The 25,642-nt window shown below is 47.3% G+C and overlaps 1 protein-coding gene across 2 annotated transcripts in view; it reads right to left on the bottom strand.

The window, feature by feature from the left end:
• Notch2 (notch receptor 2) overlaps positions 1 to 25,642 on the bottom strand; it is a 170,818-nt gene that overhangs the window by 6,101 nt on the left and 139,075 nt on the right. For both annotated transcript variants that reach the window (XM_029475637.1, XM_021157432.2), the window contains exons 18-32: positions 23,846 to 24,074; positions 22,657 to 22,858; positions 20,885 to 21,038; positions 20,450 to 20,634; positions 18,570 to 18,702; positions 13,460 to 13,696; positions 10,465 to 10,577; positions 9,308 to 9,813; positions 7,425 to 7,772; positions 6,519 to 6,661; positions 6,196 to 6,406; positions 5,365 to 5,461; positions 3,456 to 3,621; positions 1,857 to 2,158; positions 210 to 357 (exon numbers count right to left, since the gene is read on the bottom strand). In XM_029475637.1, the coding sequence (XP_029331497.1) occupies positions 210 to 357; positions 1,857 to 2,158; positions 3,456 to 3,621; positions 5,365 to 5,461; positions 6,196 to 6,406; positions 6,519 to 6,661; positions 7,425 to 7,772; positions 9,308 to 9,813; positions 10,465 to 10,577; positions 13,460 to 13,696; positions 18,570 to 18,702; positions 20,450 to 20,634; positions 20,885 to 21,038; positions 22,657 to 22,858; positions 23,846 to 24,074 (3,174 nt within the window). The remainder of the gene's footprint in view (positions 1 to 209; positions 358 to 1,856; positions 2,159 to 3,455; positions 3,622 to 5,364; positions 5,462 to 6,195; positions 6,407 to 6,518; positions 6,662 to 7,424; positions 7,773 to 9,307; positions 9,814 to 10,464; positions 10,578 to 13,459; positions 13,697 to 18,569; positions 18,703 to 20,449; positions 20,635 to 20,884; positions 21,039 to 22,656; positions 22,859 to 23,845; positions 24,075 to 25,642) is intronic.

The raw sequence follows: 25,642 nt of genomic DNA, 5'->3' as shown, positions 1-25,642 counted from the left end.
AAAACTAAAACTAAAACCCCCTCTCATCTTAATGTGGGACTCCTATCACCTCAGTTCTCTGAGCCCCGCAGACTGAAGGAAGGATGTGCAAATGACAGGGAAGAATAAGGGGCTCTCCAGTTTCAGATCTGAGAAAGTCCTCTCAGGAGGGTAGCAAGTCTCTTGTGTAGAGACGCTCTCTGCAGATGGAGCCACCACCTTGTCCCTACCATGGTCATCTACTGCATTGACATCTGCTTGGCAATTGATCAACTCTGCCACCATTCCTTCCACAGCCAGGCGGGCAGCCAGGATCAGGGGGGTAGTACCATCGTTCATTCTGGCATCTAGATCGGTTACACGGTTGCGGATCAGAATCTAGAAGAGAAGCAAAGAAGTGTCCCTTAGATAAGGAAAAAGAACGAAATAAGAGCACTCAAAATGAGGTGTCCCTGGGAGGCACGCTATTCTATGCCCTAGGAGCTATAATGGCTGATCATTATGCATTTGCTGAATAAGTGGATGAGCCACTACATAGGGAAAGGTGTGTACAGGTGTCACAACTTCAATCATGCATACAGCTAGAATGTTTCCAATTTCCTCTTCAGGTTAAAATATGAGTATCAAGGAACACACTGCCCACTCATGTCAGGGATGAGCCGTGGGCCCACAGACAGGCAGAGCTATACAGAGAGTTAACAGTAATCCAGGGGGTTGGATCATTTACTGCTCCCATCTGACCGCCATCTGCGAGGCATCACTGCACATCAAAATATTGCTGATAAGATTCAGAACCCTGCTGCTGACTGAATCATTCTCTGGCTACTCACAGTAGGTCAGCTGGCCTTCCTCCCTTTTCTCTGGCTACTCACAGTAGGTCAGCTGGCCTTCCTCCCTTTTCTCTGGNTTCTCTGGCTACTCACAGTAGGTCAGCTGGCCTTCCTCCCTTTTCTCTGGCTACTCACAGTAGGTCAGCTGGCCTTCCTCCCTTTTCTCTGGTTACTCACAGTAGGTCAGCTGGCCTTCCTCCCTTTTCTCTGGCTACTCACAGTAGGTCAGCTGGCCTTCCCCCCTTTTCTCTGGCTACTCACAGTAGGTCAGCGGCCTTCCCCGCTTTTCTGTCCCGCATAACACTCATTCAGAAGTTCTGAATGAATTCAGTGAGCGGGTAAGTGTGTCAGTTAGGCTGAACCACCACAGGCCTGTAATAGTTGTTTTATTTTGTGCGTGTGCAGGTATGTCTGTGCAATGGTGTGCATGTGCAGGTGTGTCTGTGCAATGGTGTGCGTGTGCAGGCGTGTCTGTGCAATGGTGTGCGTGTGCAGGCGTGTCTGTGCGATGGTGTGCGTGTGCAGGCGTGTCTGTGCAATGGCACACTCACAGAGGTTTGAGAACAGCCTGCAGGGATCAGTTCTCTCTTTTTACTATGTGGTCCTAGGGGCTGAACTTGGGTTCTCGGGATTGGTGGCAAACATCTGTGGTGTTTTGAATGCGATGTCCCCAGTAAATCTTGGACATTTGATTTAGACTGGTGGACATTTGGGAAAGACATTATGGCCTTGTTGGAGGAGGTATGTCACAGGGACGTGCTTTGAGGTTTGAAAAAAATGTGTGCCACTCCCAGTAGCTCTCCACCTCCCATTTGTGGTTCAAGATGTGAGCTCTCGGCTGTTCCTGCCCCCCCCCCAACACCCTCCCCCAGCCCGGTGTCCTCACTCTGCCATGATGGACTCTGAAAGCATAGGCTCCACTAGACTTGCTCTATTGTAAGTTGCCGTAAACATGGTGATTTACCACAGATAGAAAAGTAACCAAGATACACCTTACCCACTGAGCCACCTCATCCTTCAGATTCAAACCAACTCTTGGCTCTTTACCTGAAAGACACCTTGGGCGTCTGCTGCAACCGCAGCATGAAGAGGACATCGGCCCATGTTGTCCTGGGCATTTGCATCTGCACCGGCGTCCAGGAGGCGTTTGGCAGCATCAGCTCTCGAATAGCGGGCTGCAAGGTGCAGGGCCATCTCGCCAGTGCGGTCTGTCTGTGCCTGAAGGCTGGCACCTTGGTAAACCAAGTCTGTGATGATGTTGGCAGAAGAGTCCTCAGCATCTTCATCTTCATCACTCAGGTCTGAGCTGCCTCCTCGGAGAGAAGCCAGCATCAGTGGAGTACACCCATCTGTAGGAAGGGAATATTGCAAACACATTCAAATTAACCCATTACAGGAACAGTTCTGCTGACCGCCATCATGCTGTGGGCTGTGGACTCTCCGTGCTTGTAGTAACTATGACAGGTTTTACATGACAGCACCAGCTATGTGAAGAGTGTAGGGAAGCAGCTGCCTTCTGCCCTGAGGCTCTTCCTCAAACTGATAAACTTTTCTGCTTGAGTTTAAGTGCAATTATGACATCTCAAACTAGACAGCATTTTAAACAGACAATATTTTAATCTGCCTGTAAGACAGGAACTACAGTAGTTCCCCACATTCTGCTGTGGGATACTGTGGTGGTTCGAATAAGAATGGCCCCCACAGACTCATAGATTTGAATGCTGGTTAACAGTAAGTGACACTATTTGAGAAGGATTAGGAGGTATGCTCTTGTTGGAGGAAGTGTGTCACTGGGGGATGCATTTTGAGGTTTCAAAATCCCATTTCAGGCCCAGTCTGTCTCTGTCTGTCTCTCTATCTCTCTCTGCCACAGTGTCTCTTCACATCAGACCAGTGACTAAGACAGATACTATTTTTCTATCCCCCTAAAATCCAATTTGTTTAATTAGCCCGCTTTCTCTCAGCATGCTGTATATGAAGCACTGCAAAATCCGTCCTTTTCTTTGGAATCTGCATTTTCAGTTGAAAAACAACTTAAGGATTTATCTAACAAGTATGAGTGTTTTGCCTACATGTATTTTTGAACCATGAGCATACAGTGCTCATACAGGCCAGAAAATGGTGTTGGAGCCTCTGGCACTCAAGTAGTAAGTCGCCATCTGTGTGCCGGACACTGAAAGCAGGTCCTCTGTAGGAGCAACAAGTGCTCTCACCACTGAGCCCTCTCTCCAGCCCATAATTTAAAGTTACTTAAATATTTATTTATCTTATTGTATGTGTATGATAATGTGCACATATGCCTTAGCACATAATTACTGGTATGGTGTGTATGCATGAGCACATGTGCATGCTTGTGCATGTACATACATGTCCATAACACGTATGTGGAGGCCAGAGGATGACTCTGTCCAACTTTCACACGGACGCTGAGGCTTGAACTCAGGTGGTCAGGCTTTCATGGCAAATACTTTTACCCATGAGCCACCAATGTCATTGTCCCAGGTTCATAATTTCTGCACGACAAGGTTTCTCACATATTCATTCCCTCGAGCTTCCTCGAGGTCTGCAATTGGCAGGGGCAGCTGGCCAGGGGGAGAAACGCTCACCGACCACCCAGAACCATGGAGGGCAGGGACCGCTACTGACCTGGGCCTCGGACATTCACGTCCAGCACGTCCACCTCCTGTTCTGCCTGAGGAGGAGTGAGTGCCAGAGATGGAGTGCGGCGGATGTCTGCAGCTTCAAGGTGCTGCTGTGTCCAGGGCCGTCGATCGATGGGGTCATCTTCCGACAGCAAAGCCTCATCCTCTGCCTGGAGAGGGAAGAAAGGTTCCCCTCATTAACCTGAGCCCCCCAGAAGCTGCAGACAAGGCTGAGGAGTGGCAGGGTCTCCTACCATCTCTTCTAACCTGCCTGTGATGGTCCCCTCCATCTTGTTTGGCTAACTCCTATTTGCTCTTCAAATGAAATTTTAATCTTGTTGACTTTAATAAGTGGTTTCTCTCTTCTCAGTTGACCGTGTGGTATGTGCTACCTGGCACTACCTGGCACTGCATCACCCGTCAACCATGCTTGCTTGCCAGCTAGCTAGCTAGCTTGCTTGCTTGCTTGCTTCTTTCCTTTCCTTTCCTTTCCTTTCCCTTCCTTTCCTTTCCTTCTTTCCTTTCCTTCTTTCCTTCCTTCCTTCTTTCTTTCTTTCTTTCTTTCTTTCTTTCTTTCCTCCTTCCTTCCTTTCTTTCAAAGAGTTTAAATTTAGTGTGCAAAACAATGGTGTTTTTTAAAAGATTTATTCATTCATTCATTCATTCATTCATTCATTCATTCATTTATTGTAAGTACACTATAGCTGTCTTCAGACACACCAGAAGAGAGCATCAGATCCCATTACAGATGGTTGTGAGCCACCAGGTGGTTGCTGGGAATTGAACTCAGGACCTCTGGAAGAGCAGTCAGTACTGTTAACTGCTGACTCATCTCTCCAGCCCCAAACAATGGGTTTTTACAAATCATTGTACCTTGCTGATACATTCACCTCACACCCCTTTCCTGTCCTCCATCCTAACAGTCCCCTTGTGTGTACTGTTTCTGTCCTATCGGTCTCCATAGTTAAATATAGACTCTGCACATGAGAGAAAGCACACACTATTTTTCTTTCAATTGGAAGGTTCTTGAGAAGGGGAATAAACTCTGTAGGACAGTGCTCCGGGGAGCACCGCAGAGAGGACAAGAGATCAGCATCTGCCCTTTACTTGACTCTATCTGTGAAAGCAGACAGGCAAGAGGTACTCTGGCAACTCAGAGAGAAAAGAGCCCTCACTGTTGTTGTTACTGTTGCCATCTTATAGACAAGGACTATTAAATACAAAGGTTTAATGTAAATACAAAGTAGCCGCAATCGAGTAGCCTGACTAGAGCAAGGCTTCTTGTTGCTTTTACCACTTCCATTTTTTGGAGATTATAATTACACCATCTCTCCCTTCTCTTTCCTCTCTCCAAGGCCTCCCATATACCCCTCCTTGCTCTCCTTCAAATCCAGGTTTCTTTTATTATTAGTTGTTGTTAAATGCTTATATATCCCTAAATACAACCTGCTCAGTTTGTACAATGTTATCTGTATATGTTTCATTTGTTTATTTTATTTGGTTTTAGAGGTAGCCCAGATTGGCCTTAAACTTGGATTCCCCTGACGCAGCCTCTAGAATGCTGGTTTAAAGCAACATTCTTAACCGTCATGCTCAGTGACCTCCCCAGAAGTTAGTGGTCTTGGCTTTCTTCACGGGATAACTCCATCTCCTCTTACAGAAGTACCAGAGATGTACCCATAAATGGAACTGTAAGCATCTACACCACCAGTCCTGACTCAGTAAACACAAGTGTGACACCTGAGCCAGAAGGTAGGCTGGCTTTACTATTTAAAAGGTCTTCCTGAAGAACATACAGGAGCCATAAAGACTGTGCTCTACGGGTCCCTGCCAATGATGGGGCTCCAGGAAAGACACACACTGAGAATGTGGTCACATGACTGCTAGCAACATGGCTTCCTAAGACAGCTTACCTTGGCTTTCTTTGGCTGGGGTCCTTCATCATCAACCCAATGTTCACTTGTCCCAGAACCAATCAGGTTAGCCTCCGACACTTGCACGGAGAGATTTCTGATGATATTCAGGGGAGAAACAAGAGGGGAGGTTACAGCTGGGCAAACGCAGTAGCTTTCTGCACTTCACCAGCACTCCCACACATCCTCTCACTCCGTCCAATGGGATAGGATCCACAGCACTTTTTCAAAATTACATTAACATTTTTCAAAATTAAGTGCCTATGTCTGTGTGTATCTGAGCACGTGAGTTCAGGTGTCTACAGATCCCATGGCAGGTGGAATTACAGGGGCTGTAAGCTGCCCAGTATGAGTGCTAGGAACTGAACCCAGGTCAGTTCCTGTTCTTGACTACTGAAATATCCCTCCAGCCCTTTAATTATATTACACACTCACAGCACAACATGAGGAAGTCAGTTCCGTCCTTCTAGCTTATGGGCACTGGGGATCACCCTCAGGTCAGCAGACGTGGTGGGGGCACTTTCACCTACAGGGCCACCACACCAACTCTGATGGGCAATGTGAGATGTGACACTTCTGAGCACTCATTCTTTCTCTTCTCACTAAAAGACCATGTCTTTTGAGTGTTCTCCCACTCAAACGCTGAGCGGCACTTCATCAGGTGTGCACAGAAAGAGGCGGCCATACTCAAAGACCTAGACAAGCCATTAGGAGCTGTGGTCAAGGTGACTAAAGGTGAATTTAGAATTTGAGATTATGATTTAGTAATATGCCTATCTGCTCATCTCCGCTTCTCCCTGTGAACTGTGTCTTATTGTAATGCCCTCTTACTTCAGCCCTACGGCATCCTGTCCCACAGGTTCACGGCGCTTGTGATTGCTAGAGTCTCGGCGGAGGGTGAACCCTTCCGGCAGCCAGAGGAAGCCATGCTTGCGCTTGCGCTTGGCCATGATGACCCCCAGCAGGATGAAGAACAGGATGATGACAACAGCGACCGCGAGCAGATAGAGAAGCTGGGCGTTTCTTGTACTCTCCAGTTCACCTGAGAGTTCAGACATAGAAACAGTGATTAGAAACAGCAACTTCTTCCTACCAGAAGGGCGAGCCCCAGTGAAGGCCCTTCCCAGTCCCCCTCCAGCACTAATGCCACTCACTGAAAACAGACACTAGAGGGTAGGAGAGGGTCCCTTGGATGGCATGAGAAGCCAGGAGAGCAGCTGCCGCATCTGTGTTTTTGAAGCACTGGTCTGAATCTTGAACACACTGTCGGTTGTCGATCTCCAGAAATATCTTAGAGCTTAGAGGGAGAATGGGGGATAGAAAAGAAGGGTCAAGTCTGGCAGGCTCAGTCAGAAAGGCTCACGTGGTCCACCCTCCCCTCCTTCAGCATCAAGCTTTCCACCTTTGGGAGAAAGAACTCAGAAAGCAGGATGCTTCAGATGCTGAACACGGACTACTGCCTGGGAGGGCTCAAGACCCTTAGTCCAGCTGACATAAGCCCCTGGCTGGGTGACACATAACAAGTAACTGGGGAAGCAGTCCTAGTGCTCCCCCAGCCCCGCCTGCTCAGCGCAGATTGGTGCTCCCTTGTTCTCCATTTGTCTACACTCATATCTCAGCAAGGAAAAGGCTGAAAGTTACAGAGCATCAACACACAGAGGGGTGTGAACGACAGACCCACCCACTGAGGATTACTGCTTGGGTCAAGCACAGGCATGAAGGGGGGCCTTGAAAATGAGGCAATAATGAACCCAAAGACACATTATGAATGTTGTTCTCAGCAACTCTGGAGAAACATTACGAATCCCAGATCTGAGGAGTCCTTTCTGATACCTGGATCTTTCTTGCTTAGCTGATCTTTAGGACTCCTCAGTCAAGGCAGATCTGTATCCTTAGATTTAAGAGGCTAAGCTGTGCATTTTAAATGAGGGCTACTCTACTTGAGCTTTTCATTTGGATGGGCTGAGTACCTGTACTAGGGATCAAAGTGCCCAGCTGTATGAACTCGCCTGGAAATGCTGGTCCTTTGGGAACTTCTAAGTCCAGAAACACAAACCTACCCTATCACCTCTTGCTCCTGCTCCTCAGGAAGAGACCTGCGTGTCATCTTCTGCTTCTTCATGGCAGCTGACTTCTCCCCAAAGTAGGGGTACACCATGAGAGCGCCCTGAGAATCTTGTTTAATGCGCAAGTTGGTGTGGAGCAGGGTGCCCAGGGCCCTCAAGAAGCTTCGAGAATCCTGCAGCAGCTGTTCAGGGGGCAGGAGTACCACGATGATCAGGGTGCCCTCTGCCAGGTTCTCAGGCTGGTCTGAAGCGCAGTCCAGCCCATCCCAGCCACACTCCTCACTGTTGCATCCCTGATCACAGTGGTTGTCTTTGAAGTGGTCTGCACAGTATTTGTCATACCTAGTCAGGAGAGAGGAGGAGGGCATCAGAACACACTGCAGCCTCGGCTTCCATTCAGAATGACCGAGCACTTTCCTACCCATCTTCTCTGGCTCATTTTCAGCACATCAATGTCTAGAGAAACTTCCCATAAATCATGCACTCCAACACCATGGGCTATAAAGCTATGGCACTCAACATTATCCCGTGCCTCTGGAATGGGGAATATTGTTATACCCATCATCCTGCATGTGTTTAGTAGGTCCCACTGAGCTAATCATACTACAAGGGCAGAATTTTGTATAAGAATGCATATCTGATTGGTTCTATACTTTCGTTGAAGATATTTGCTGGCCCTTTGAGTTGAAAATCTTAATTCTCATCTACTCCTAAAAAAAAAAAAAGAATGCATATCTGAAGCCAAAGTCAATGTGGCTCACACTTCCCTCTCCCCACTGACTCAGTCAGAGCAAAGGGTTCTAGAAACAGAAGGAGTCCAAGCTTGTCCCAGACCTCCAACTATCTAAGTGCTATTCAGAGGAGTGTGCCAAAACAGTCTGTTTCTTTCTCTTTCTGGAGTAAGACAATTACAGAAGGTAAGGGGCAGAGAGATGTTCATACAGGGTGTGAGATCTAGCTCATTTACCCTCTTTCAAATGCCAAGAAAAATCTGGGTGTGGTGGTGCATGCCTATAACGTCAGCACTTGGGAAGGCAGGAGGAGGATCAGAAGTTCTAGACTCAGGAGTTTAGGGCCAGCCTCTGCTGTATGGAACTCTGCCTCACAACACACACACACACACACACACACACAGAATATTGTGTATATACACAACTACCACTAACATGTCAGGCAAAAGAATGAGAACGGCAAAGGTCCCCCTGAGGCATGACTGGTTCTCTCTCCTCCTCCTCCCGCCACCCCAGACCTTTGTTATTTGGAGGGCTTTCCTTGCCATCTGCTTGACTAAAACCAGGCAACTCCAACAGCTGTGTATGTTCTTGGCAAGTTCTTTACCTTCCAGGGAAGATCACTAACAACACCTAAGCCTCACAGAGCTGCTGAGACTCTCTTGGGGTGAAGTGCAATAGTTAATAGGACAGTTACCACAAGGACTCTGTCTGCAACACTGATGACAAGGAGGGAGAGCCAAGAGGTCCGAGCTCACCCTAAGCTCACGCTTCTTAACTAGATGGGAAAGCTAGACTTAAGGAAAGAAATGAGCAGGGAGACAGTGGTACAGACCTTTCCATCCATCCTGCAGCAGGCTAGGCTGGAGGCCGCCTGAGAGTGGCAACGCCACTTCCAGGATTATTTCCCCCACGGTCGCAAGAGCAGCATGTGAGAAGGCAGAGATAGGCAGAGAGAGGGGATGTTATGCAGTGAGCAGTCCCGGCCCTCTGTCAGCAAGGGGCAGCGTGCACCGGGACAAGGCTGGCACCATCTGAAAGGCAGAGGCAGCTTGGGCCGAAGCACCCGAGCAGTTAGGAGCAAGAACAGGAGACTGAGTGTGTTAGTGACAGCCCCCCTTGGCCTCTGAGGCCTGGGGCTCTTACTTGCACGTCTTGCTATTCTTCTGGCACTCAAAGTTGTCAAACAGGCACTCTGCGGTGTTGCACTGCTCATCACACTGGTTGTTGATGTATTCCCAGCAGCGAAGAGTGGAGGTGCAGTTGGCCCAGGGGTCCTCCATAGTGAGGGAACAGTCACCTCCATCCCATTGGCAGGCATGACTGTTGCAGGCCTCATCACAGATGCCGTCCCGAGCCTTGTCGGCGCAGTACTGACTCTGACAAGTAGCAGGAGGGGTGCTGGTGGGGGCTGTGTAGAGTTCGCAGTGGCTGCCCCCGAACGGCGGAGGGCAGTGGCAGGAATAGTGAGGAGGCTGGCGCTGAGGATAGCAGGTGCCCCCGTGCTGGCAGGGGTTACTGGCACATCCTGACTCGCAGTCCTTGGGGTTCAGGCAGAAGCAGCGAGGTCCCGAGTCAGTGTGAATACACTGCTCCCCTCTCCTGCACTTCACTTGTCCACAGCTGCTCTGGCATCTTGCCCCGGAGAACCCCTGTATGACATGGCAAGGAAATGAGGATGGCAGAAGGGCTTAAGAGCTCACCCACGGGTAATATTCACTGGTGTTCTAGATATAACCTCTTCAGATCAGCCAACAGGTGAGGGCTGATGGCTCACGGGATGAATGTGGCACGCTGTCACTTTAAGGTCCTAACTAGACAGGTGTCCTCTGAGTATCACCCCACACAGCACTCTCTGTGTGAGGGGACTTCTGGCCTTTGGCACTGGCAAAGGCCTCTGCACAGCAAAAACTGCATCAAGCTTCCTTCTAGTTTGAGAAGCACTTACTTGCCAATGGCCACTGCTAAAGAACAGGAGCAGCAGAATGGTGCTCACCTATGGGGCAGGGAGGTCGCCATGCCACAGCACCAGGGCTAGGCTGGGAAGCCAGGGCGCTGGCCCCATTTCAGGGAGACAGCAGACCACTGTGGTTCCCACTTAATGCTCTGAAGGCTGACAGGCTTCACTGGGAAGCTTAGATGCTGAGCGTGGCAGAACAACTAGAGCCAGGGAAGACCTAGACCACCTTCAAGACACTAACACCTTAGCATCCTTCTGGGGGCACGAAAACACAGGCTCAATCTCAGCTTCCTAGAGCATATGGAAAGCGGTGCATCCCTTACATCAGCAGCAGGCCACTTACTGGGGGACAACGACAGATGAAGCCATCGGGCATGTTGCTAGCCACAGCACAAGTCCCTCCGTTCAGGCAAGGCTTCTGGGGACACACATCTAGGAAGGTTTCACAGTGCCGGCCTTGGGAGAGAACATGAACATCAGATTGAAAAGGTATAACTATTAACTCAGAGACGCTAAACACTACCCTAAGGGACAGGAAGCCGCCTCAGAGGCAGCAAGAGGCAGGGCAGGGCAGTTCTAAGCCTACAGGATAGTGAGAGGACACTCTGTGGACCTCAACACAAAGGGCCCATCTCTACTCAGACCAGTCCCTCAAGTGTCTTGCTAAGACAGCAAGCACACAAGAACTATCTACCCCAGCCTAACCCCCAAAGTGACAGGCAGAAAAGTGGAACAAACTCCAATAAAAACAAAAACTAGCCGGGCAGTGGTGGTGCGCACGCCTTTAATCCCGGCACTTGGGAGACAGAGGCAGGTGGATTTCTGAGTTCGAGGCCAGCCTGGTCTACAGAGTGAGTTCCAGGACAGCCAGGGCTACACAGAGAAACCCTGTCTTGGAAACAAAACAAAACAAAAACCAAAAAACCAAAAGCCAAAAACCAAAAACCAAAAAAACCTAACTCCTCTCAGGCAAAGGGAGGTTACACCTCAGCTTCAGTATGCGTCTTGTTTTTAAGTTGAAGACTATTGTTAGCATTTTGTTCAACCACCTCACAGAAGCAGCAACATTAGGCCAAAGCAAGCACCCAACCGGGGACTGATAGTTTGGAGAGAATTTTCATCTTGTCTTAGCTACTCTGACCAAACTGCTTAAAAAGACATCTGACTTTGCCCAGAGCTCATCTCCTCTAAACCCATTTCCAAGGCAGAGGACACCTGCTGGCTGCTTCTCCCTGATACACTGGACAGGTGCTTGGAATCACAGAGGGAATGTAGGGCTCTGCTGGGGTCTCTTGGCAAATCGTAGAAAAAGGGTCCCATCTGCCCTGTGGCCATTTGAAGATTTAAACTAACAAAAGCTTTAAAGTGCAATGCTTTTGCCATTCAGAATTGAGAAACAAGAATATGAAATGTCTCAGATCACAGAGGCAGACACTAAGGTGAAACGGCTGATGGGGACAGCAGCATCAAGAGCCCCCGCTGACCATTAGAGGGGACATCTCACAGCACAGCTCAGTGGATCACTTCCAACATGGACATGAGCAGACAGCATTTCCTGACTGTGGGAAACTCACTCAGGTGTCCCCACACTTCGCCTCGCCCTGTCCTACCCCTCTGCCTTTTTCTCCTTTTTAAAGTTCTGGTCGGCATTTGACATACGAGCATCCTCAGAGCCCACACTGCCCCAGCATCTGTAACAGCTGGAAAGAACAGTTTCTTGTTGGGAGTTACTGCACTGAGGCAGCTTTCACACTGTGAAATCCTATCCATTCTCTGTAGAATTCCAAGCATTTTAAGGGTGGCATGCATTTCAGACTGAAAAGAAGGAAGGGGTGGGGGGTGGGGGGTGGGGGAGAAAAGAGATGGAAGGCATGCAGGCTGGACAGGGGCTCAGCATGGACCAGCATCCACACTGGAAATTACCAGTTAGTAAGAGGGCTGTGCTGTTACCAGGCTTCCAGAATGTGAGGACACGCCCAGCATAAGAAGTCCAAGCAGGTTCCAGAAAGCACAAGACAGATTTCAAAGCCTATGACCGTGACGTGACACATCTATGTACTGGCAACTACTTTAGCTCCAAATGTCACCATAAGTGACGACGTGGCCTACAGAGCTCCTATTCTGAGGCAGCACTTGCTCTCTTCATGCCATCTATGAAGAGCAGGCTCGGCACATAGCCAAGCCTTAGTCATGCAGGAGGACCATGACTATTCCCTGGAGTTCACATCGGCTGCTTTTTGGACCTGATCTTTTAAGTGTCCTAACAGGCCTCCCAGAGTTAGAAAGATGACAGGACAGACAATGCAAAGTAACTCAGCACAGGGTGTCAAAAGGTGCAGGGTAGTGGGTGCACCCAGACTCAGATATATGGCTCCTGAAAATAAACATCTTGTATTTTCTTTTTCTTTCTTTGCTTCTTCCTGTCCTTTCTTTCTTTCATTCTTTCTTTCTTTCTTTCTTTCTTTCTTTCTTTCTTTCTTTCTTTTTCTTTCTTTCTTTCTTTCTTTCTCTTTCTCTCTTTCTTAAGATTTATATATTTATTTTATAAATGTATATGAGCACACTGTAGCTGTACAGACAGTTGTGAGCCTTCATGTGGTTGCTGGGAATTGAATTTAGGACCTCTGCTCGCTCCAGTTAACCTTGCTCACTCCGGTCGGCCCGCTCGCTCAGTCTCTGCTCACTCCAGCCCAAAGATTTATTTATTAATATATCCAAGTACACTGTAACTGTCTTCAGACGCACCAGAAGAGGGCATCAGATCTCATTACAGATAGTTGTGAGCCACCATGTGGTTGTTAGGATTTGAACTCAGGACCTCAGGAGCGGTCAGTGTTCTTACTGACTGAGCCATCTTGCCAGCCCTTGTATTGTCACATAAAAGTTTGAGAGTATACAGTGATCTCTGTAGTACTCAGTGTGGGTGTGCTGAATGCTCCTGCAGTCACTGCAGTGTGGGTGTGCTGAATGCTACTGCGATCACTGCAGTGCTGAAAGTTAATGCACAACAGGCTTAATATGATGAAGATGGCAGATTTTATGTCTTGTTTAATTTATCTCAATTGAAAAATGTTAATTTTGCCCTGTACCCCAACAGATTATTTTTCATACTCTTGCCACGCATGGTACAATCCATATACCACAAAAGTGTCTCTCGGAAAGCAAAGGTAAAGATGAGCCTAGTTATGATGCCCATGGTGTACAGACTTAAGGAAACCTGGGCCCTGAGTCCTTGCCCCAAGCTGGTCTTGGCTTGCTGCAGGAGGTCAGGTAGAGATCATGGTTTGCTTACTCAAGCCTCCTGCACATCAGACTAGCAAGGGCTGAGAGGTTCTCACCCGTGAAGGCGCTGCGGCAGATACACTTGTAGTTATTTTGGAGTTGAACGCAGTCCAGGCTGCCCTCTGAGCTGCAAGGGTTGGACAGGCATTCGTTGATGTCCCCCTCACACCGCTCCCCAGCAAAGCCAGGCAAACAGCGACAAGTGTAGCCTCCAATCCGGTCCACACACTGGCCACCATTAAGGCAGTGGGGACCCCCAGCACATTCATCAATGTTCTCTTCACACAGCAGGCCTATGAAAGAAGAAAGACAGAATTACAAAAATCCATTGAACCTGCCATTAGCAAGGGATAAACGCCCCTGTGGTCTTTAGAGATGAACTTGATTATAATCCTCAATCTACAGTGGGAGCTTTTAAATTGGGCAAGGCAAAAAACACTCTTAGCCCATGCCAGCTGCATGCAGTTCGTGCAGTTGCTTCCTGGGGAGCAACAGGAGAGGAAGTTGCACCCTGAGGCTCCACTTGTGCTTCACCCGATCCAGAGCAGCAGGGACAACTGTGCCATCTCAAGCACACGGGAGTCAAAGTTCAGGAGACTGTGGGAGTTTTCCATTCCTTATCAACTCCAATCAAACTATGAAAACAGTTCAACATGGAACACACTCTAGTCACTACATAGGCTATGCTGGGATTAGATTTTGGGCAATAGTATTTTATCTTTTATAAACACTGACTTTTTTTTTCTTTAAAAGAGGATAGGTGCACTAATATCTTTTATTTAAGACAACAACAGAGTGGAAATATCTTGCTAAGAATTTGAAGATTATTCTGGCTAAGTAATGTACTGAAGATCTATGAGCCATCTAGTTAAAATATCTGTGAACACGTTTAGAAACAACAAAATCAATGACTACTACTCCACAAAGTAATTTGTAAAGGTTAAAAATGAAGATACTTCTATAACACTTTGGTATACTTGAAGAGAAGCAGGACATAACAAGGGAAGGAGACACAGATGTACCTCACTGCCACCAGCAGTGTCAAAAGGCAAATGGCTGAGAGCATCAGAACAAGCTGTGTGGCCTTGCAGGCAAGTGCTATGAAGGACAGACAGAGGAGACGTGGACAGATGGAAGGCATACATTATCTGATTATGCGACTCCATGAAAAGGCATGCTCACTGTATTATATATGAATGTAATATGATCTCAAAAAGATATCAGCAATACTTTTTAATGGCAAACTGACTCAAAAATGATATAGAAAAACTAAATCACAGCCAGGAGAGCATGAAGAAGAGTCCTTCATGGTTAAAAGTTTGTTGTGAATCGACAGACAGAACAACAGCCCAAATGCACACCGGAGCTTAGAATTGATAAAAGTTCCATCTCAAGTCATTGTAGAAAACATCAACCATCCAGTCACATGGGAAAGCCACTTCAGGATTCTAGTCCAGGATAAAAACACAGAAGAATGTCTTTATAAATCTTGAAGCATGGAGGATAAAATCAACTACCACTCAGATGCAAGCAGCCATAAAAAAGATGGATAAATTCAACATGATTAGAAATAATCTGCATGTAAAAAACTCCCCAGAGACATCTGAAAGATTCCGACCTCAGAATAAGAAAGATTGCAACCCCAGTCCATCAGGAAAATATCCACATCACACAGCAAAGACAAACAACTTCTGCACATAGTAAGGATAGGCAGCATCTACAGAAAGGAGGAAGGGATAAACCCCAGTGGGAAAACAGGAACTTGTAAATATGCTAGATGATGAATCACATAGAGAGGATGCAGCCAGCACTGCCACTTAAATGACACTTAACCCCAGCAGACTCTACTTCTGAAAACACATTCTGTAACATGCACTTATATGTGTCCTTAAAAAAAAAAAAAAAACAATGTCTATCACTAGAGGACCAGTTAAGCACAATATATAATGTTGTCATAAAGGGGAATTCTGAAGCTATGAGAAAATACTGAAGAAGTTCCCTATTTTGATATGAAAATATTCCAATTAAGTAAAAAGGTCAAGAGAAAAACAGCATCTTTGATACATCTTTAGAATTAAAAATGGAGGGGGTAAAACTATTTTTGAATTTGGCTCCTACATAAATAATGCAATTCTAAAAGATAGCCTTTTAACTCCTCTAGAGACACACAAGAGGCTGTCTGCAGTGTGAGGGGAGAGGGAGGGCACGGTGCTGGGGGTGAGTACAGTGGGGAGTGTGTCTTTACTGCATGTCTTTCCATGCATATGTGGACATGTTTACCCTGTCCACATGCACATATCACCTTATCTACTCACAGATTAGATTAAATTGGGAACCAGAAAGTGGAAGCAAACACAGCCAGGATGTGTTCCCAGTCTCACAGGATACTTGATGTTTGGCATGAGGAGTAAAATAAGCATAAAACTTCCATGTAGACGGAACTATCAGTGATGCACAGCTTATCATGTGAGCGTGACCTCATTCTTAGCCTGATGCAAACACAGGATGACAGAAGTGTTCCAGGTTAGCCTATGCACTGGGAGCAGGAGGTATGCGCAGGCAACATCCAAGGCCTGGGAGTACAGGGCTGAGAACAAGCTCTGGAATAACTCTCTGTACTGTAAGAGAACTCCAGAGTCGCTGGGAGCAGTCCCAGATGGACAGGATGGATAGCCAGAGAGGAAAAGTCAGAACAAATATACACTACGTCAGGCACCTGGAAAGATCATCACACAGGATATAAGCCAACAAACATTCAAATAGACCACACTGGAAGAGAACCACACTGTAACAGACCGTTAAAAGGCAATCTTGGAAACACTGCAAAGGAGAGCCAGGTATCCTGAGAGACCATCAGTAAGACTAACTGCTAAGTTCTTGGTGAAGACCACAGCAGGAACATCAGCAAGAAGACACATCTGAGGAGCTGGCTCAGAAACAGTCAACAGATCAATAGATATACTAGATTATTATTCTAAGCTACCACAAAGAAGTATTTAGGAGCTAAGCAGTGGCACAAGGCTTTAATCCCAGTACTCAGGAGGAAGAGGCAGGCAGATCCCTGAGTTCAAGGCCAACCTGGTATATAGAACAAGTTCCAGAAAAACCAGGGATATACAGAGAAACCCTGTCTCAATACAACAACAACAAAAACAAAGAAAAAGAAGGAGGAGGGGGAGGAAGAGAAGGAAGAAGATGAGAAGGAGGGGGGAGAGAGAAAGATTGATTGATCAGTTGATTGACTGATTGATTGATTGATTGATTGAGAAAAGACAAATATCTCATTGTCTTAGGAGATGTTCCACTCTGGGACTGGATGCATCTATGTCTATGTGGTAGTCTGTGGTACAGTACAAATGCATGCCCTTTCCTGGGTTCTCAGCCTCCACAGGCCATGGAAGAACAGTAATGAGTGGTTCTGACACACCTCTGGGAGTGTGATGTGTGTCACCTCCACACTGAGTGAAAGCCCCTGCACAACCCTGTACAGTTTCTCCACCTTTGCTGTGGCTGCCTTGGAGCCTGCAGCCCCAAAGCACAGAGAAAGAAAGGCAGCAACCCAACACCTGTGCAAGTCTGAGTGCCAAAACAGCAAACAAAACCCCCAACAAATCCACTATTGTGCTACCTGAGACTTGATATATATAATTAGCTACCACTAGAATTGTCGCTTGTTCTAACCAATACCATTATTTAAAGGCATTAACCACTCAGGCATGGTAGTACATGCCTATAGTGAATTTGAGGCTGAGGCTACTTGGAATTCTGGGAACAGAAGGAGAGAGGAGGGGAAGAGGTAAGAAGAGAGAAGAAGGATGAAAGAGAGGAGAAGACGTAGGGGAGAAGAGAAGAGAGCGGGGACAAGAGAAGGGAGGGAAAGGGGAGGAAGAGATGGGAGAGGGAGAGGGACTGAGGGGAGAAAGGAGGATGGATGGGAAAAGATAGAGAGGAAAAGAGGGAGATGGGAATAGGGACTGGAGAAAGAGAGAGAAGGAGAGAGATGGAGCGGGAGATGTAGAAAGGGAGAGAGGAAGTGGGAGAAGGATGAGGAGTTAAGGAAAGGGGAAGAGGAAGAGAGTAGAAGACAGAGGGAGACAAAGAGAGATGGGGTGGGGGACAGAAGGGGCGATCAGATGGGGGTAGGTATGGCTATGAACCTCCCAAAGGAGAAGACAGAGAATCAATTTGCTTCTTGCCTTATGCATTTAGCTTTACTACTCAAAAATGCCCTGTCACAAAAGATGGATGGATGGATGGATAGATGGATGGATGGACGGACGGACAGGTAGATGGATGGGTAAATACAAAGAAATACACTAGTGAGCACCTGGAACTTTGTACCATGGAGTTTCCTATTTCTAGACTAGGAGCCATGGAATGAATTTTAAAACAGTTAGTTGTAGGCTAGTCTTCAGCTTTCCCTTCCCTAAGACTCATTCTGTACTACATACCTATTAATGGAGTATTCTTCTGCCTCAATTTAGCCAAATTTGATCTCTAAGAAAAAGAAGGTATTCAAATGCACTGGCACAAAAGTCTACGTAAACACAAAGCCAGCTATGAGGGTCTCCTCTGTTTGATTGCTGCCTAAACATACAACTGCTATCTTTGCCATGTTGCTCACAGGCTACGCATTTCCTTCAGCACCAGATGTCCCTAACAAGCAATGTTAACAAGCAATGCTCTCTCCAGGAGGCAGTCTGGAGCAAGTGGCAATTCCCAGAGCAGAGTGATGCTCTGTGGACCACAGTCCAGGGGTGTAGTAGGTGCAGGTGCAAGAGCACAGCCTCCAGGACAGCCGCCAAACACATCTCATAGATTCCCTCATTCTATGGACAGACTTGGCTAGCTTAAATAATTAAAAGGCAGGCCTATGTGGATTCGCTTCCTTTAAAAGGCTGACAGTTGATTTCACTTGAAGCACCAAAAAACCTGGTTAGCCAGGGTTATGTTCATTCTGCATTCTGTTTCCTGAACATAAGCTAAGAAACAACCAAACCTGAATGGAAGCTGGCAGGAGATCAGAGTGAGAGCAGATGAAGAGTAAGTGGCTACAATGAAGCTAGTCTTCTTTAAATTGTCTCAGATTTTAAAAGTTGCTTCAGCACTAAGAATGTATGCCCAGAGGGAATGTCCCTGGTGGAAAGAGTAATGAAGACTGCATACCCCGGGTGCCTGGGGGACATGAACACTTGAAATGGTTCACAAGGTCGATGCAGGTGCCTCCATTCTGGCAGGGTTGGTTCTGGCACTCGTCCACTTCATACTCACAGTTGACACCCTGATATCCTGGAACACACTGTCAGGAGAGAAGGACATGGAGAAAGGGTCATGCTGCAGACCAACCACAGGGCCAAGCGAGAGGTCAAGTTACCATGACTTTGCTTCCATCCCACTAAGCAACTGTGTATCCACCCCTCTATAACCACTGCATTCTCTGCTGCTTCCTGGTGCAGGGTCACGTTTACCTATTCCTCTTCTAGCCCCTTCACCCCCCAAAGCCACTTTAAAGGAAAGTGAGGACTGTATTTTCTAAGGGTCATTTTCATGACATCCCCCAAGCAAAACTTCCAGGTAAGGATTTCCTCATCCGTGTAGTGCACACCCCTTCACACATGATGTGTAGCCTAAGGCTCAAACGGCACGTGCATGCAGGAGTAGAGATGCTGTGCCCATTACAGGATTGTGTGAATGGACAAACAATGAGGCTGAAGGCAGTGAGTGACGGAGGGCAGGGGGAGACTGTGGTGTGTGGTGGGCAATGGAAGGTGGGGGAAGATAGAGGGCGGGGGGAAGCAATGGAGGGTGGTGGGCAATGGAAGGTGGGGGGAGATGGAGAGGGAGGGAGAATGGAGGGTGGTGGGCAATGGAGGAATTGGAAGAAACAAGACTTGATAAGGAAACAGACAACTGTGGGGGAAGTTTCATTTAGACACCTCTATGCCAACAGTGCCTGCAGAGGAAGTCCCTCACAGCACAAGTCGACAGAGTAAGAGGAGAAGCAAACTTTGAAAGAGGGGATACCATAGCTTAAAACTGTGTGTGGTCACATTCAGTGACCCAGAAACACCAGTCTTACGGTGAGGGAGCTCCCGGGGGAGTTTAGGCTCCTTGGCCTCCAGAGTTAATTACCTCTGGAGGATACACTCACTGTGTGTCTCTTTGCAGGCCACACGAGGCAAGCAATATTAAATGGCTATAATTCTGCTCATTTGGGCTATTAAAAAAAAGTCAGCTGTGGAGAAGTTTGAGTTCAGCAACGGCAGGCTTTTGAACTAACAGACTGCGACCTGCTCCGAGAGTGGCCTGCTCAGAGATAAACAACGGAGGCAGAAGGAGAGAAGCCTTCTGTTGTTGCTCGGTGGTCTGGTGGGTTTTGGGTTCCCTTTCTGGTGTTTGTCTAACATCTGGCTCTAACTTCTATCAGCCCAGATGCTGAAAAAAAAAGACACTTTTTTTTGTTTGTTTGGGTTTTTTTGTTTGTTTGTTTGTTTGTTTTTTTGAGACAGGGTTTTTCTGTGTAGCCCTGGCTGTCCTGGCACTTACTTTGTAGACCAGGCTGGCCTCAAACTCAGAAATCTGCCTGCCTCTGCCTCCCAAGTGCTGGGATTAAAGGCGTGTGCCACCACTGCCCAGCAAAAGACACATTCTTAAACATTACAGTAACACTGAGCATGGTGTTGCAGCATAGCGGGTGAGACCACACCTTTTTTGGTGTGAGAGAATTGCTCATTGGCTGATGAACTGTGTTGCTCTTCAGGAAGCATGGGGACGACGACGACTACTACTACTACTACTACGGGGGCCTGCAGGATGCCAACACAAAGAGCAAGTCAGTTAAGGAGGGATGGTCCAGACTCTATGAAGACATCTTACCAGAGATATGGGAAAGCATGGCTGAAAATAAAAATGCTGGCTGCAAACACTATGATAAGGACGAGTAGACATTCATACTCCGTAGGACACAGATGGATGATCTCAGTAACCAGTGTTTTTAACACCGGCACTATGCCATCGGAGCCCTCTGAGCTCAGCCATCTCCTCACCTCACATCTGTATCCTCCGATGAAGTCATTGCAGGTGGCACCATGCTGGCATGGATTGGATGCACACTCATCAAGCTGCTCCTCGCAGTAGCTCCCCGTGTAGCCCAGGGGGCACTGGCAGTGATGGGTGTTGCCAGCATTGATACAGATGCCCGAGTGTTGGCACAAGTGTTCAACAGGTACTCCTGGGCACCAAGTGGAGAGAGAAGCATCAGAGAGTGCGGCCCACGGCAGGTTCAACCCAAAAGCAAGTGAGCCTGGCTGGTGGCTGCTCTAGGGTTTGCTTCATCTGTGTCTAGTTCTTCATTTCAACCACCTTTCTCTTTGGGATCTCTAAATGTTCCTCTAGCCTTTCTTCAGACCCTTGTCCCTTCAGTACTGTGCCCTAAGATACTGGCATGTATGTCAGTACCTGATGCTTGGGACGGAGCTCACCTTTCTGCAAGGCTGCCGCCTTACAGGACACGTTGAGCACATCACAGTATGCACCGTCCCATCCAGGCGGACACAGACAGTGGGGCCTTGCCTTTTCCTGAACACAAGTTCCTTTGTTTTTACATGGAGACCGGCTGCAGAGGTTCACCAGGGTCTGAAGTGGAGGCAAGGGTGTACATGCATCAAAATCCAGACGCCATAAATGAAGTCTCTAAGTTACAGTGTGTCACAAGATGTCAAAGGAAAGGACTGGTTTTAGAAAGAAAGGGACACCTTCACAGAAGCCTTCACTGGGCACCCTGTCCTAGACACACTCTGTCACTTTATAGCCTCGTTTGTCCGGCCAGTGTCATTTTAAAAGCCCTTACCTCAGGAACCTAGCCACTCTAGAGGCTCAGTAAGCTGTTCTCCCCAGAGCATTAGTCATGACTGTGTGAGCATATGTGGCCTCCGTGCAAGGCTGGCAAGAGCTATAGCTGCTGCCTGGGCCCATGCTTCCTATGTTAACCCCGCAGGACCACATACACCTTGACCGTTCCTGCCTACGGGGGAGATGGGTGAAATGATCCAATTCAAAAGCCTAAATGGTCCACAACCGTATTTTCAACTCCAGGATCACAAATAACATGAAGCAGAGAGGGGCCTGCCTTCCTGACACAGACTGCTGCTGGCTGAGAGATGGTCAGTGGAGGATGGGGCAAGACCAAGCTGCTTCATGTGGGGAATGGGGGTGGGGGGGTGGCTGCTTCTGGGTCCAGTGTCATCCAATGTGGTCTCTAATTAGTCACGTATTTATGAGCTCTCTGAGTTCTGTCACTTTTACAGAAGATGTAAAGCGGCACAAATTACCATTTGTTTGTGACCTTGGAAAGTTTAGAAACTATCCTTTCTGGGGACCAGGTGGAGGCCGTTTCTCCTCCATGAATTGAAAGTCAGTTTCCTATGATGGCTTCTTCCATCCTATGATTATAACAGATTCATATTTCTATATTTGAGTTTTAAGAATACACAGTTTGGTGATGGCTATGTTATAACACTGTAAAGCAGTACCCTGGTAGCTCTCCCTGGTATTTACTGATTTGACTTTGATTGTTCTGTCCTGTGTTTGAATATGAAATGCCCTCAGAGGCTCGTGCACTAGAGGTTTGGTTCTCAAAGATGGTATTACTTTTGAACAATTCTGAAAACTAGAGGAAATGCCAGCTGGAAACGGGGCTCACTGGGTACATGTCTGGGGGAGCTACATCTCGTTCTTGGCTTTCCCTACTTCATCTGTCTGTCCTGCCTCCTCTCTCCCTCTCTTCCTTTGTCTTTTCCCTTCCCTCCCCCTCCTCTTCTCCTGTCCCTCTCTGCTTCAGGCCACTATGAAGAGTTCTACACCAGCTCTGTCCCTATGACACTTACTCTTGTCTCAGGCCCATAAACAAAAGCAGCCAGTGAAGCCTAAAATCTCTAAAACCACAAACCCAAACCAACCTCCTATTAAGTTGTTGTTGTTTTGTTTTTTAGGTTAGCATTGAAAAACTCACAACCATTCTTCCTGCATATGCACTGCGAAGGTGTGTGCATGCTCACTGTCAGTCACAGTTTCCACAGAAGCTTGTTAGCCCATATGGCATTGCTGGTGTCACCAGTCTGGCCCAGCCACCTCAGGGACCACCTGAGATGCTGTCTTCTCTTCTCAAATGGTTCACCCCACCTGGAAACTAGACAGCGTCCCCAGCTACTGTGGGGAGCCGGGTGAGCGGGTGAACGGGAGGGAGGCTGATTACCTGACAGTTTTTCCCGGTGTAGCCCAAGGGACAGATGCATCGGTAGGTACCCAGACCATCAACACACGTTCCCGCATTCAGGCACGGGTTAGAGCTGCACTCATTGATATCATGGAGGCAGAAGGGACCAGTGAAACCCACGGGGCACAAGCAAGAGAAAGAGTTGATTCCATCAACACACGTGCCGCCATTGAAGCAGGAGCTGAGGAGCAAATGAGAGACACCATCAGCTGTGTGAGCTGAGGCCCTGAGCTGCTACTGTAAAGTCTGGCTGCTGAAATGTAGGATGTCGGGGCTGGAGAGATGACTCAGCGGTTAAGAGCACTGACTGCTCTTCCAGAGGTTCTGACTTCAATTCCCAGCAATCACATGGCGGCTCACAACCATCTGTAATGGGATCCGATGCCCTCTTCTGGTGTGTCTGCTAATAGCTATAGTGTACTCATATACGTAAAATAAATAAATCTTAAAAAAAAAAAAAAAGCAGAGAAGTAGAGGATTTAACTGGACAAACACCTCTGAGACTCTAATGCCTGTGCCCAGTAAGTTTTAAAATCTTCTAAACTAGACTGGGGGTCAGAGATTGCAGTATCAACTTTCTTCCCAATATCCACCTTAGGAGCATTTGAAAGACAGATCTGCCTAGAATCCTGAAGAGAATTGTTTTTCATAACATTATTTTATCATTAAATAAATCAGCCTTACATGAAAAGTCCTAAATAGCTTTTCACTCTAGATTTCTTTATGAAAGGGAATAAACACATTGCTAAAATAATAAAAAGAAATCAAACAAACCTTCTAAAAACTACTTAGACAGTGGTAACAGATCTACAAAGAAAGAAATCTTACAGCTGGAACAAAGAGACAGGAGAACAGAACAGAACTGATGGCTCTTCTGCTCCATGCAGGAAAGAAGTGATACTGTCTATTCAGTCTATCCCACTAAAGCCTTTCAACCTCTGACCTTTGACCTTCCAATTACATGTCTTTCAAAAACTGAGCAATGAGAGAGGACTGTGGAAAGAAAGGCCTCAAGTGCGGTTCATCCTTGCCCTACAATCCTGGCATTGTATTGTGATATGCTGTAATGTTACCTCCCCTACCTCCCCTTCCCTGTGAGCTGCTGTGATGTTACCTCCCCTCCCTCCCCATCCTGTGAGCTGCTGGTGCCCAGGTCCACCCTGCTCACCTCTCAGTGCACTCGTCAATGTTGTTTTCACAGTGGACTCCGTGGAAGCCCGCGGGGCATGAGCAGGTGTAACTGTTGACATAGTCGGAGCAGGTCCCCCCATTCTTACAGGGCTCGCTCAGACACTCATTCATGTCTGTCTGGCACTTGTCCCCTATGAAGCCAGGATGGCACTGGCAGGAGAAGGTATTCACATGGTCCACACAGGAGCCTCCATTCTGGCAGGGGTCTGAGACAGGACAAAAGAAGTGGGACTCAGGACAGCAGCACTGTGAAGGCAGAAGACCCAGGCCAAGCCACACCCTTAAGAACCGCATTTCATCCCCCACATTTGATCTATTTCATTTATCCTGACATGAACCCTATCATGAAAATGAATTCAGTTATCGCTTGCCTGAGATTTTTATCTGTTTGAAAATCAAGATCAATCTAATCTATATTAACACTATTTTATAACATTAATAGTCATAAAACTTCCATTGATCCTCCACGTATATATAAATCAATTATGTGGCCTAACACATACAATATTGGGAATATTGATAAGTATTTTCAAAACATGTTTGTGGAGGCTGAGGGGTCAGGTTATAAACTCAGTCTGTTCCAAGAACACTGCATAAATCAATCGCCTTTCCTGTACTTCTCTCTCACTTCTTTTTTTTTTGTAAATCACTTCAGTCGGAGAAATGTCAACAGGTCCTGCGTTATAATCACAGCAGGGCTTCACACAATCTAATGACAAAGGGGCTAAAGCAAGAAAACCATGACATTGCTGCTGGCATTCAGAGTGTTAAGTTATAGTGGCAGAAACCATCACAAATATGAAATGAAAATTTAAGCAGTGAATTGAAAGGTCAAGTGGGCTCTGCTTTACCAGAGAGCCATTTAACACACCCCAAAACATGTTCAAGAAGAAAAGAGTCAGCCTTGCTGCTTCACACTGTAAGCCCATCATTTAAATGGCAGGAAACCTGCCATAAGTTCGAGGCCAGCACGGGCTGCACAGGGACTCCTAGGGCAGGCTGAGCCCTGAGAATGAGGGACTGAATTCTACCCAGATTCTTCTCTGAGAGAGAGGGAAGAAATGATCACTACCAGATCCACAAGGGAAAATTAGCATACATCTCATAGCTATTCAGGGTAAAATAAGACTTATTATTAATGAACCTATGCCAAAAATTTGAAAATAAGTCAGTTAGGTAATGTGCCATGCATGTTTTTCTTGTTATGCTTTGTTCGGTCGACTCAACACAAACCACAGTCATTGGAGAAAACGCCATTGTCAGATTTTCCTGTAGGCAAATCTGTGTTGGTGTTTTCTTTATTAATGATTAACATGGGAGGACCCCAGCCTACTGGGGATCCTGGATTCTATGAGAAAGCAGGCTAGACAGCAGAGCTGATCCTGGTGGTGGTAAAGCAGGTGAGCCAGCCCACTAGGGTGTGAGTGTGAGTGTGATACCGTGCCTCATTACCCCCCAGCCACCTGCAGTTAGTCAGGAGAGCTCTCAGAGAGAGCGGGAGAGCGAGCCCTGCCCCCTGAGTGGCTACAGCATTTACGGGAGCACACCCTGCACCTTGCCTAGGAAGCACAAAGGAGCTGGGTTCAGTGCAGGAGAGGTGACCCTGCCTCCTGCAGATAGAGACATAGGTGGCCCAGCCAAAGTAGTGCTGAAGAGCTCGCCCCAGTGATGAGGATAAGGGAGAGCCTGTAGGCTAACCAGCTCAGCTACCACCCAGGCCCAGATCCAGGGCTCTGAGTTGGCCTACAACAAAATCTATATCATCTGTGAATGG

Source organism: Mus caroli, chromosome 3 (genome assembly GCF_900094665.2).
Source record: "Mus caroli chromosome 3, CAROLI_EIJ_v1.1, whole genome shotgun sequence".
In the NCBI taxonomy this organism is placed as follows: Eukaryota; Metazoa; Chordata; class Mammalia; order Rodentia; family Muridae; genus Mus; species Mus caroli.
Note: the sequence above shows the minus strand (reverse complement) of the source record. Positions and strands in the feature narration are given on the sequence as shown.